The sequence below is a fragment of the Sparus aurata genome, chromosome 20, assembly GCF_900880675.1.
Source record: "Sparus aurata chromosome 20, fSpaAur1.1, whole genome shotgun sequence".
NCBI classification, from domain to species: domain Eukaryota; kingdom Metazoa; phylum Chordata; class Actinopteri; order Spariformes; family Sparidae; genus Sparus; species Sparus aurata.
The window spans coordinates 23,696,261-23,708,340 of record NC_044206.1 but is presented as its reverse complement, the minus strand read 5'-3'; the positions used below and the strand labels follow the sequence as shown (position 1 = coordinate 23,708,340).

General features: G+C 39.6%; 1 protein-coding gene and 1 non-coding gene across 3 annotated transcripts in view; both read right to left on the bottom strand.

Moving 5' to 3' along the window:
* arhgap27 (Rho GTPase activating protein 27) overlaps window positions 1-9,733 on the bottom strand; it is a 29,888-nt gene extending 20,155 nt beyond the window's left edge. The window contains exons 1-2 of one of the 2 annotated variants that reach the window (XM_030400695.1): window positions 9,458-9,733; window positions 6,963-7,751 (exon numbers count right to left, since the gene is read on the bottom strand). In XM_030400695.1, coding sequence (XP_030256555.1) covers window positions 6,963-7,691 — 729 coding nt within the window. In that variant the 5' untranslated portion in view covers window positions 7,692-7,751; window positions 9,458-9,733. The remainder of the gene's footprint in view (window positions 1-6,962; window positions 7,752-9,457) is intronic. The other variant, XM_030400696.1, reaches the window with a different exon arrangement.
* A 1,332-nt stretch (window positions 9,734-11,065) lies between these two features.
* On the bottom strand, window positions 11,066-11,180 carry LOC115571855 (U5 spliceosomal RNA). Its single transcript, XR_003981999.1, has one exon. It is a non-coding gene; the product is annotated as a U5 spliceosomal RNA (small nuclear RNA).
* Window positions 11,181-12,080: the final 900 nt, after the last annotated feature.

Here is a 12,080-nt window from a genome sequence, read left to right as displayed (position 1 = left end):
AACGCTGTTTTTTTACGAGCATGAATTCGGGATGAAATCCTGCAGCAGAGAGCAGACAACTCTCTGCCCTCAGCAATGCATGAACCAGCAATCTGCTTGATTACTTAACCACATTAGCACTCATCCAATCAAACAATGGAGCACCGAATTGGGGCCCAAATCACGCCACAAAGCACACAGTCGAGCTATTGAATCGATCTGGCTCCACCTCCACTCTTACATCACACTCCTCATGGTCCAGAACAGGGATGACTACAGAAATGCTCAATGTGGAATCCATCAGCTTATCACGTTCTTATCTCTGCGCTTCAGGCCAGGTCCACATGCCGATGTGCAAAACCTGCGGATATTGCTTATCCGCGATAGATGTCAGATTTCTCCCACTCTCACTCTGAAAGTGTCTTCTGTGTAGGAGGGGAAAGGTTTTAGCACCAGTCGCCGCGGTGCTCTCTGAGGCAACTGGAAATGGAAACCCCACTCTTTTGCAAAGATGCCACCACCTTCTCTTTTAAGTGCGTGTGCAGGAAGACAACAACAGTCAGCACGCAAACAAACTAAAAAACAGGTAGAGGACGTACAGAGCGGCGGCGTCACTGTCGCGTCATCACGACTCTGCAAAGACGTTCTACAAACAGTGGCGACACAGAAGACATTCCTGCGAACACGACTCATGCGACTCTTGACAAAGACCTGCTGAGCCTAATTTTAGATTATCTTCACAGCGCTGTATCTTAACAGTTCTGTATCTTTACATGTCTTTACAGAGGCTGACCTGAGGAGATGACAGAGGATGGAAAAGTCAAGAAAAATGCAGGTGCTTTCTGCTTTCTCCTACCTTTACTTGCATACTGGGTGGGACCACGACTTCACACTCCTAGACCCATTAATTATAGTATACAAACATATTTCTGAAACATACTTGTGTCTGCTTTAGCCCCAGTGTTTGCCTCTCGTGCTGATTATATACATTTATTTTAAAATGCTCTAATTTTGTTCTGATGCAGCCACATTTCCTGTGTGGTCTCACTCAGTTTCCGGCCCACAATATTGTCTGATTAATTATACATCACGAGTAATAGCCTGTCAACACTGATTAATCTGAATTAGCAGAGTAACTTTGTGAGTACAGCTTTTTTTATCACGCAGCAGACTGAATATTTTTTTCATCCAGATGGTTAGAAGTTGAGCCCGACCGATACATCGTTATGGGTCGATGCTGGCCTATCGACAAATATATCAATATCAACGTATATGTGCCGACATCTGAACACTTTGGAGAGATTATAATGTTGAAAAAGATACTTAAGGTATTTTATAATTATCAAATTCTCAGTGAAGTTCGCAGATGTAAATTTAGGCGATAAAGTCCATTGCTTAAGTGTTTGATGACCACATATGAGGGTTCGCTGTGAAAAATGTGTATATATCAGCTGATAAATCAATATATGAATTATTTACACTGTACTATCAGCTCCAAATAATCCAGAATGGTTCAAAGAATCTTTGAGGATTCTGGAAAGAGACAGCAGCCATAAATAATGTCAAACAAGAGAGGCACAAACTGGAACAACTACTGCCCACATCTGTACAGTCACCTCCAGCGTGCTGCATACTGAACATACTTCATAATTCCTACAATCTTTTTCAGTTAGGGTTAGGGTTGAAAAATCCACCCCTGTTCCCAAAACTTTATACAGTATAACTACAAACTGCTGGAGGTAAAAGTCTCTTCCTGTCCAGACGGTGAAAAGCTCCACGCACCTGTTCGTACACCGCCGATGACACACGTCATGCAGGCATGTACAGAGAGGTCTGACGAGACACCCTCACACTACCTGTTGGAGCAGTTTGTTGGCATTTGATTTGGTCTGTTTCGCGGAGCAGCAGGAATTACTGCACTCACTGTGGGTGAAGAGCCGCTCTCACTACAGGAAAGAACAGGATCACATGCTTTAAACCGCAGAAACCTCAAACAGGCAGAGGACAAAACAGGGTCACTTCTCGTTTGGCTGCCAGAGATCAATGGGACATTAGACCCCCTTGTGGCAATTATCTAAACTAAGTGATAAAGGTCAATTGAACGCGTTGTGCTCAATATTCATCACAGGCCTTAAAGGAGCAGCTCATCTCGTCACTCCCATGTTAATGGAAAGTCAGGTGAAGCGTTGCAGCGTTCTCCACAACTGAAGTGGATGGTGACTTGTTTTAAAATAAACCAACCAGCTCAATTCAAGTTTACGGAGGCCCCGAGGTCCCAGACTGTTTATAAAAAGATCTTATTTACGTCCTTTTTAAGTTAAAACCTTCACTGTAGCTGGTAAGCTTAAAGTATGAGCACACACTTTATCTGACGTCAGTGCAGGAGTAGATGGAGACTCATTTTGAAACGTCTTTGGTTGTGTAGGAAAATGCCGCAACTCCTTTCTGCTGAGCAGCTCCAGAAATCTTTTTGCGGATGACGAAACATCACCCGACTTTCCATCAGCGAGGGGGTGAGTGGATCGCGACTGAGGTTTCATTTTCCTGTGAACTGCTCCTTTAAGATAGATTCCTGCACAGCCATAAACAGCTTCAAAGCCCGCAACCAAATACAAAAGCTCTACAGGAGCACAACAATAAGAACAACCATTAAAACAAAATAGGCCTTTCTGCGAGGTAAAAGCCAACCAAACGTCAGATTTCTCAATCCCCGCTGGATTTGTCATCCACTTATCAAACTTAACATCCCATCAGAGACCAAAGAGCAGCCAACACGCCCCTCGATATTAAGCGACCTACATTCGGGCTAATTGCGAGTTCTGCACATTACATATGCACACACACGCCAACTGCATGGCAGGGCTGGCACTAAAAAGCTCTAAAGCCTTGCTTGTTGGGAGTCAGGCCAGACCCCCTCACATCACCATGGCGATGGCCCTCCATTGTGGGGGGAGAATTAATGCACTTGAGGGGTCCTGGCACGTCCACAGTCCGGCTACAAGTGTGGGACTCATTCAGCAGAGGAGGAATGAGCGGCCGTGTAAAAAGTCCCCGAGAGTCAAACTTAAAGCAAAGACATCATGTTAAAATACTACGCTGGTAAAAGTGAAGGTCAAACAGATGAGCAGTACTTGAGTAAAAGTATCGATATCAAAAGTACAAGTACAAATAAATTATACAGTATTTACATGTAAGGGTCGATAGATAATCTGATTAATTATTCAGCATTTTTCTGATTGTGAGAATCTGCAGAAATTGCTGCCAGAATAAATTGATTTCACAGATGCGACACTTTGGCTCTGATGCAGCGTTCACTGTGCAAAGTAACTAGTAACTTCAGTTATCAAAAACAGAATGTAGCAATACATGTAGAGCATCATAATTTTGGATGATAGAATCTGAAAAGTAACCACAGCTGTCAAATTAATGCAGAGGCAAAAAAGTAAAATTTTTCCTTCTGTAACTGAGTACAAGTACATGAAGTCTGCCAAGTAACTAGAACCTGAAGATATCAAATAAGTGTAGTGGAGTAAAAAGTACAATATTACCTCTGAAATTAAGTAGACGTAGAAGCAATCTAGATAGTAACTAGTAATTTAAGTTATCAAAACAGGATGCAGTAAAAGTACAATATTTGCTTCTGAAATTGAGTAGAAGTATCTGCAATCTGAAAAGTAACTAGTAACTAAAGTAATCAAATAAATATAGTGCAGTAAAAATATGAGTTTTGTCTCTAAATGTGGTGTAGTCGAAGTATAAAGTAGCATAAAGTAAAAAGTACAATATTTCCCTTTGTAATTAAGTAGAAATAGGTGCACTCTGCAAAGTAACTAGTAACTAAAGTTACCAAATACATGTAATGCATCATATTCTTTGTTGATAAAATCTGGAAAGTAACTACTGCTGTCAAAAAACATGTAGTGGAGTAAAGAGTACAACATTTCCCTTTGAAAGTGAGTAGATATAAATGTAATGTGCCAAGTAATTAGTAACTAAATCTATCAATTAAATGTAGTGGAGTAAAAAAATAAATAAAAAGTACAAAAACTCCCTCTGAAATTGAGTAGAAGTACATGCATCTGCAAAGTAACTAGTACCTCAAGTCACTGAATACATGTGGTGGAGTAAAAAGTACAATACTTCTATTTGTAATCAAGTAGAAATAGAAGTACTCTGCAGAGTAACTAGTAACTAAAGTTATCAAATCAACTAAGTGGAGTAAAAGTGGAATATTTGTTGTAGTGAAGTGAAAGTATAAAGTAGCAGAATGAACAGAAGTATAGAAATAGTAAAGTAAAGTACAAATACTTGAGTAAATGTATTTAGTTACATTCCATCAGTGGACATAAGAATAGTACTGTATTGTTTAGAATGACGTAATCCTTCTGCCCGTAACTGTATTTAATGGTGTTGAAGTGACACCAGGATCCCAGTACAGACCCTGGGGATTACACGGTTCTGATTACTGGGTTTACTGGGAGAGGCTGCAGCCATTACATGACTCACACACACACACACACACACACACACACACTGAGCTCAGCACCTCGTCCCTCACTGCCGCCTGAAACCTGAACCTGCAACAGGTGCAAAACAAGTAACTGCGGTGAAACTTACCTGAAAGTCAAGTTTTTCTTCAGTCGCTCATATTCAACAAACTACATCCAGAGTGAAGCAGGCGGGACGAGCCGTGTATCCACACACACACACACGCACACACACACCTCACCGACTCCCAGCGGGTGATCGCAGCTCCCGGTACCGTCACTGGTGCTGGGGAAACCAGGTAGCAGCTGGAGGTTTGGGAGTGGCTGCAGCGCTCAGGGTTTAACTCCTTCCTGCCCTCAGAGGAGCGACACGACCTGTTTGTCACCTGTTCTCCTTCTACTCTGACAGAAAACACCCAACCAACCAACCAACCAACCAACACACACCTGCTGTCTGTGGGTCCGAACCCGCTCACTGTGGGTCCAAAACCCCTCAGGCCCCTGAAACTTTCGCTGACCAAAACTGCGAGTCTGAATCAGCTGCTTCTCACTGAGGTATTCAGGCAACACCTCCTCTCGCCCATTGAGGAGGCATGAAGGGGACGACCGGCCATTCATATGCTGATGAGCTGGCACAGATACCGTGAACTGAACCAGCACGGTCCGGACCCTCCTCCACTGCACAGACCCTCAACTCATCACATGTAGCCTACTCAGAGGAGGGAGGTAACGACATGCAGTTACTCGAGTATTTAAAGTAGAGCTACGCTCACATTCTACACATCAGAGTCTTAAATCATATGTGGGAAAGTAATTAACTACATTTATTGTGTCTTTGTGGCACAAACAAGAAGTGACATATAAGCTGGCATCTGTGGAAAGTAACGAAATGGATTTACTCGAGTATTCTAAGTAGAATTAGACTTATTTTTCACATCATAGTCAGTTTATACTGTAAATCTTAAGGAGTGCTACATCATATGTCGGAAAGTAATTAAGTATATTTACTATACTTTAAGTATACAATGTGCTTAGCTGGCTCATTGCATGATATATTGTATATATTACTTTGTGTGTAAGTAATAGAGTAAAAAGTAATATAATTGTCTCCAAAATTTAGTGGAAGTATAAGTGTTGCAAATGGAAATACTAAAGTACAAATACCTCAGAACTGTACTTAAATAAATCACTTGAGTAAATATATACTTGGTTACATTCTATCACTAATATTTTGTATCGTAATCTGAATCTGTAGAGTAACTAAAGTTATCATTAATATCAAGTAGCAATTGATTTAACGCATCATATATATATTTTTTTTGTAAAATTGTAATCTGGAAAGTAACTAATGCTGTCAAATTAATGTAGAGGAGAAAAAAGGAGCATATTTTCAGCTGAAATCAAGTAATAGTACGTGCAATCTGCCAAGTAACTAGTAACTAAAGGTTTTAAACAAACATAATGGAGTAGAAAGTACAATAATTGTCTCCAAAATGTAGTGGAAGTATAAAGGGGTAGGAAATGGAAATACAAAAGTACCTCAGAATTGTACTTAAATAAATTACTTGAGTAAATATACTGCTATACATTCTATCACTAATATTTTGTATTGTAATCTGAATCTGTAGAGTAACTAAAGTTATAATAGGAGAATGTTTTACTCTGAAATCAAGTAATAGTACGTGCAATCTGCAAAGTAACCAGTAACTAAAGTTATTAAATGAATATAATGGAGTAGAAAGTAGAATATTTCTCTCAAACATGCTGAGGAGTAAACGTTTAAATTCAACATATTAAAGTCAGTTTATACTCTTAGTCTTAAGGAGTACTGCCTCATATGGTGTAAAGTAATGGAGTACATTCACTGAAGTACTGTACTTTCATTAAAACAATGTACTTAGTTGGCTCATAGCACAATATATTGTATCCATTACTTTGTGGCAAAAACAAGAAGTGGTTTCTGGGCTGGTATTTGCGGAAAATAACTAAGTAGTGTTGTAAAAGAAAGTTTTTTTAAAAAGAAAGTAAAAAAAAGTTTGTGAAAACTGCAAGTCAACAAGTTGAACTCAAACATCCTCCCACCTCTTCAGATAATTAAGTGGAAGTAAGACTAGATGTGATTCTCCTGAGAGCAGGAACTGAAATCATGAGGGAAGCGTGTGACATTAGGTGGGCTGATATTTAAACCTTCCTCCAAAACTGTAAACAGAGTAAAGTGGTTCCCTTTAAATGCTAAAAAAATCACTAAATGAAATTAACTGACCTCTTTATTCACATTAATCTACTCTGATTTGATGTTATAAGACAAAAAACCTACTTTAAAAGCTCCCTAAGCACCAGTTCAGTGGACTTGTCGCCATATTTACCGTTATACATGATGAAACTGCGCCCTCTGCTGGCTGTAAATCAACAGTGAGCTTTTGATCTCAGGCTTCAGTGACACTGAAGGAGAATCATGAATGAAATCAATCAAAAAACTAGCATGAAAACATTTACCTGCTCAACAGACAGAGCGTCTGAAGAAGAGGCTGCCTCAGCTTCTTCATTTAAAGTCTCCACCGCTGAGGTTTCATCACACGCGTCAGGAGCAGGCAGCTCAGGAAATGTGTCAAACTGTTGGACTTGGAGCTCTGGGATGACGTCATATACAGGTGAATCAGGAGGTGGAGGGAAGTCCATATCATCAGGGTGAAGAGACATCTGTGGTTGATCTATTTTACCATCCGGCGGTGAACTTTTTGACTCTTCTCTGTTTCTAACCTTTGGCACAGGATGAGGTTTTGCATAAAGCTGCAGACTGTCAGTGTTCAGAGGTGCAGAGGTAGACGTTGAACCGTGTGTCTTTGTATTCTCCAAACTGTGCGTCATCTTTTCTCTCACATCTGATAAGTCCACACACAATCCAAAAGTGGAGAACCGGCACGTCTCCCTTGGAGAGAACTGAGCTGATAGTCGAATCACTGGTGTTGTATCTGCCTTCCTGTTAGTCACACACTCAGGTGAATCCATCTTATTAGGACCAGCAGAATCCTGAGTAGGCGACGACAGCTGCTTCACATACTGTGCAGGCACGTAGAAGGGTTTGGTGTGCTGGTCTTTGCGGACCTGCCACCAGTGCTCGTTGGTCTTGGAGACCAGGATGAAGCTTTCGTTAGGCTCAATGGAGACGAGGCGACCGTCCCTCGCTGTGTACTCAAAGTGATACTGCACTGACACCAGCTCCATGCTCCGGTGTACCCGTGTGGCCTTCTGTGTTGATGTGTATCCAGAGTTCACATACTGGAGCTGCAAATAAAGGAAATGAGAAGCTGACTTGGGTTTCAGCAAGTGTTACAAATGTCAATCAGCGGCTCAAACACAGCATGTCTACAGATCCCTGTGAACGGACATGTGAAGTCCCCCCGTCTCTGACAGAGCAGCAAGACCCCCTGACTGACAATGAATCTCTGTGGTCATCTTGTGTCTCTTTGTGATCATTTTGTGTCTCTTTATCATGTTTTGTGTCTTTGTGTGGTCACTATGTTTCTTTTTGTAGTCGTTTTGTGTCTCTTTGTGGTCATGTTGTGCCTCGTTGTAGTTGTTTTATGTCCCTTTGTAGTTGTTTATGTCTCTTTGTAGTTGTTGTATGTCTCTTTGTAGTTGTTTTATGTTCCTGTGTAGTTGTTTATGACTCTTTGTAGTTGTTTTATGTCTCTTTGTAGTTGTTTTATGTCCCTTTGTTGTTGGTTAGTGTCTCGTTGTGGTCATTTTGCGCCTCTTTGTAGTTGTTTTATGTCCCTTTGTAGTTGTTTATGTCTCTTTGTAGTTGTTTATGTCTCTTTGTAGTTGTTGTATGTCTCTTTGTAGTTGTTTTATGTTCCTTTGTAGTTGTTTATAACTCTTTGTAGTTGTTTTATGTCTCTTTGTAGTTGTTTTATGTCCCTTTGTTGTTGGTTAGTGTCTCTTTGTGGTCATTTTGTGCCTCTTTGTAGTTGTTTTATGTCCCTTTGTAATTGTTTTATGTCTCTTTGTAGTTGTTTTATGTTCCTGTGTAGTTGTTTATGACTCTTTGTAGTTGTTTTATGTCCCTTTGCTGTTGGTTAGTGTCTCTCTCTGGTCGTCCTCTGCCTCGTGGTAGCTGTTTCGTGTCCTGCTGTCAACCTTTTGTGTCACTTTGTGGTTGTCCTGTGTGAGTCAACATATTGTGTCTGTGGTCATTTTGCATAACTTTGTGGTTGTTTAACATGACTTTCTTGTACTTGAGTGTCTCTTTTGTAATCATTTGTGTCATTTGGTTGTCATTTTGTGCCTCTTTATAGTTGTTTAATGTCTCTTTGTAGTTGTTTAGTGTTACTTTGTGGTTGTTGTATGTCCTTTTGCTGTTGGTTAGTTTCTCTTTATAGTCGTCCTCTGTATTGTTGTAGTTGTTTTGTGTTTTTTTGTTGTTTTCATATATGAGTTTTTCAACATTTTGAGTATCTCTTTGTGATCATCTTGTGTAATCCTTTCATGTGTCTTTGAGAACATTTTGTGTCTCAGTGGTCATTTTGTCTCTTTGTTATTGCTTTGTGTCTCAGTCCTCTGCATCTTTGTGTGTCTCTCGTCAACAGTCTTTATGGTAAATGTAGCGTTTTGTATTTATTTTGTGTCTTTGAGGTCGTTTATGTCTTCCTTGATCACATTTCTGCAATTGTTTGTTGTGATCGTTTTGTAGTTGTTTTGTGTGTCTTGCAGTCTTTTTGTGTCTCAGCCTGACGCCTGATGGGCCCTTCCAGTAAACCATCCATGGTTTGTGTCTGACGTTATCACACGCTTGCTGATTTAAAAAAGGAGTTATAAGTACGAACAAAAGGCTGAACGGGGTTAAAGGCCTCCTCTTTTGTGCACAGGTTAGACAGGAAGTCGCTTCCATTTGCTGCAAAATACAAACTTCAACTTAAACTCCCTGACAGACCACTAAAAAGCACCAGACGCAAAACTGCTCAGCCACAAAACAGGAAGTCTGCACCAACCTTGACTCTGCGTCAGTCCGACGTCGCTTGGCAATCTCAGTTTGCCTTAATGGGCCCAGTCCGGTCCATGAACCACTCAGATGTTCACAGCTCAGTCGCCTTGTAACACACATAATACACAGAGACGACAGGATGTCAGGGTTAGCAGCTCGTTCGTATGCATATTGTTTAAATCTTAACATTGACATCTTATTCTTAACAGGCCTGAGTGAACTTATACATGATTAAATTGTATTAAATTCCTTTAAAAAGATGCAAAAGGAAAAATTTAAATAGTTAACAAAACATTCTGTAATTATTTCACTAAGGTAAATTTAACCCACAATATAACATGTAAACTTTGTTAATTCTGTATAATTCTAAAAGGAAAAAGAGTCTGTGCGCCTCAAATGACTTGGAAGCGTAAAACAGACTCAACAATGACAGAAATCCACATCCAGAAGCTTCAGTGTGGGATAATATTTTGTCAACTTGCCTGATTTAGTTTCCCAGAATAGTCTCCTGTCACTGGACGTCTGTCGAACAACCTTGAAGCTGTTTTGTTTCTAAGCAGCCGGAGTGTCAGAGCTCAAACTGCCGCTCTGGTGTGTTGCTTCTGCTCGACTACCACGCTCCTGTTTCCTGTTCTGTGCGAGCGTGTGTTTCTCTTTACTGACAGAGGCGACCGCTGATACATTACAGCACCGCAGCCGCAAGAAATGGGAAGTCTCACTTTAGCCATACTTCCCACTATATTCTACATAATCGTATCTTTTTATGGCAGAGGGTGGACTGGAAAGAGTTACAACACATCGTGACTAAATATGAAACAGACTTGTTTGGAATGAAAACAAAACATTAAAGCAGATATATGGCCTGTATTTTAAACTTATTTTAAGCAGATGACAGGCACACAGAAGGCCGCAAACAATGATTTATAACTAAAATCAGTAAAACAGAAGAGGGTGCAGTAGATTTGGATTTGGATGTGCTTTGCCTCAACAAGTGTGTCCTCTGCTGGATTCTCAGGTCAAATACAACCAAACTTTTGATTTTTGAAAACAAAACTCCTCATATTTTCATGTACAGGATGTCAATTATATCAAAAATATAACTGCTTAACACTAAAGACATCACTCATACCCTGAGGAAATGTTTTAATTATTATCATTTTAGCATGTAATTATTATTTGACAGCGTGAATATCAAGGAAAACATGAATTTGAGAAATTTAGACTTGATACAGAGTATTCTTGTGATTTCTGTAACTTTTCTTACAAATAATAATCCAAGTAATTTTTTGACATTTGTGCCACCAATAAGCCAAAACATGAAGGCTGCTGCAGTATTTTAAATGAAAAAAATGTGCCCATGCCATGTTGTATTCTTTCACTTTTGTAAAAAAAAAAATATATTGTTTATTATTATTTATTAATTGTATTTATTTTGTTAAGGGACTTGGCATAATCAGCTATCTCTATACATATATACTGTTGGATATTATCAAGTATATGAACATTTATAAAATTTTGATTAATGTTAAATCTGGATATATGTGAGAAAACCACCGCGCAAGACGCTACAGTTCTAATAATATGTTACTTATTAATTTTCTTTGACAGTTCAGGAAGCCCCGCACTAGGCAGGGCATCAAAAAATTAGTTATAACTCATAATGTTCCTCTCCACGGAAATCTTTAGTAAAAGGCGAAAGATTTATACGATCTGAAGAGAAACATGAGTGTACTGCCCCTTTACCGTCCAAGTGAGGGACGTCATTCTCGGGTATACACCCTCCAGTAATGGTGACACTTTGCAACTATTACTTTTACGTCGTGTTTAATCTGCACATATTAAGACAACATTGATTAATCATTTCAAATTCCACGTAAGCGATAACATATTTCATATCGAGTTAAATATAGATTTAAGCAGAAGTTTTACGATGCTATGAGTGGTGCATGATGGGTAGCGCTAAGTTGAACTCGGTTACATAACGCAGTTAGAGAGCTTCGCTATACAAAACACAAAAAAGCTGTCAGATAAATAATACATAGTATTAATCATGACATAAAAATCAACCAAATAAAGTCAACATTAGTTAAAATAATAGAGTAGAAACCATACGCATGCGCTGTACGTCCGCAGCCAGTACAAACAAAGAGAGATATTCACCTCCGGCTACTTCCGTCTTCGCACAGGAATCTTCCCCGTCCAAAGAGTCGGTGCTGGTCGTCGCTTGATGCTGAAATCTTAAATGTTTCTTTGGATTTATCGTTAAAGTTCTGTCGTGTTCAGTAAAAAAACGCCCATGAATCGAGTTAACTGAGAAAACAAACAAGACCTGTTAAGAGTACGCCATTATCTTAGTTCACAGCTCCTCGAAATGGGCAAGATGAATCTTCGACTGAGGAGATTTTTTAAAGAAAATAGTGTATATATTTTTTCTTTTTCGTCTAACTGCCTCCTGCTCTCACCGAGGCCGTACCCTGTGATTAAAATATTATTTTGTGGAGTTCAGGCAAACAATGCACCTGGTTACATTCCATCACTGCTTGTATGAAAATCTTATTTTAAGGGCTTCATTATTTCAGTTTTGTGCTTTTATGTTGATGTTCCTTCAGTAAATAAGTGTGTTGACTCAA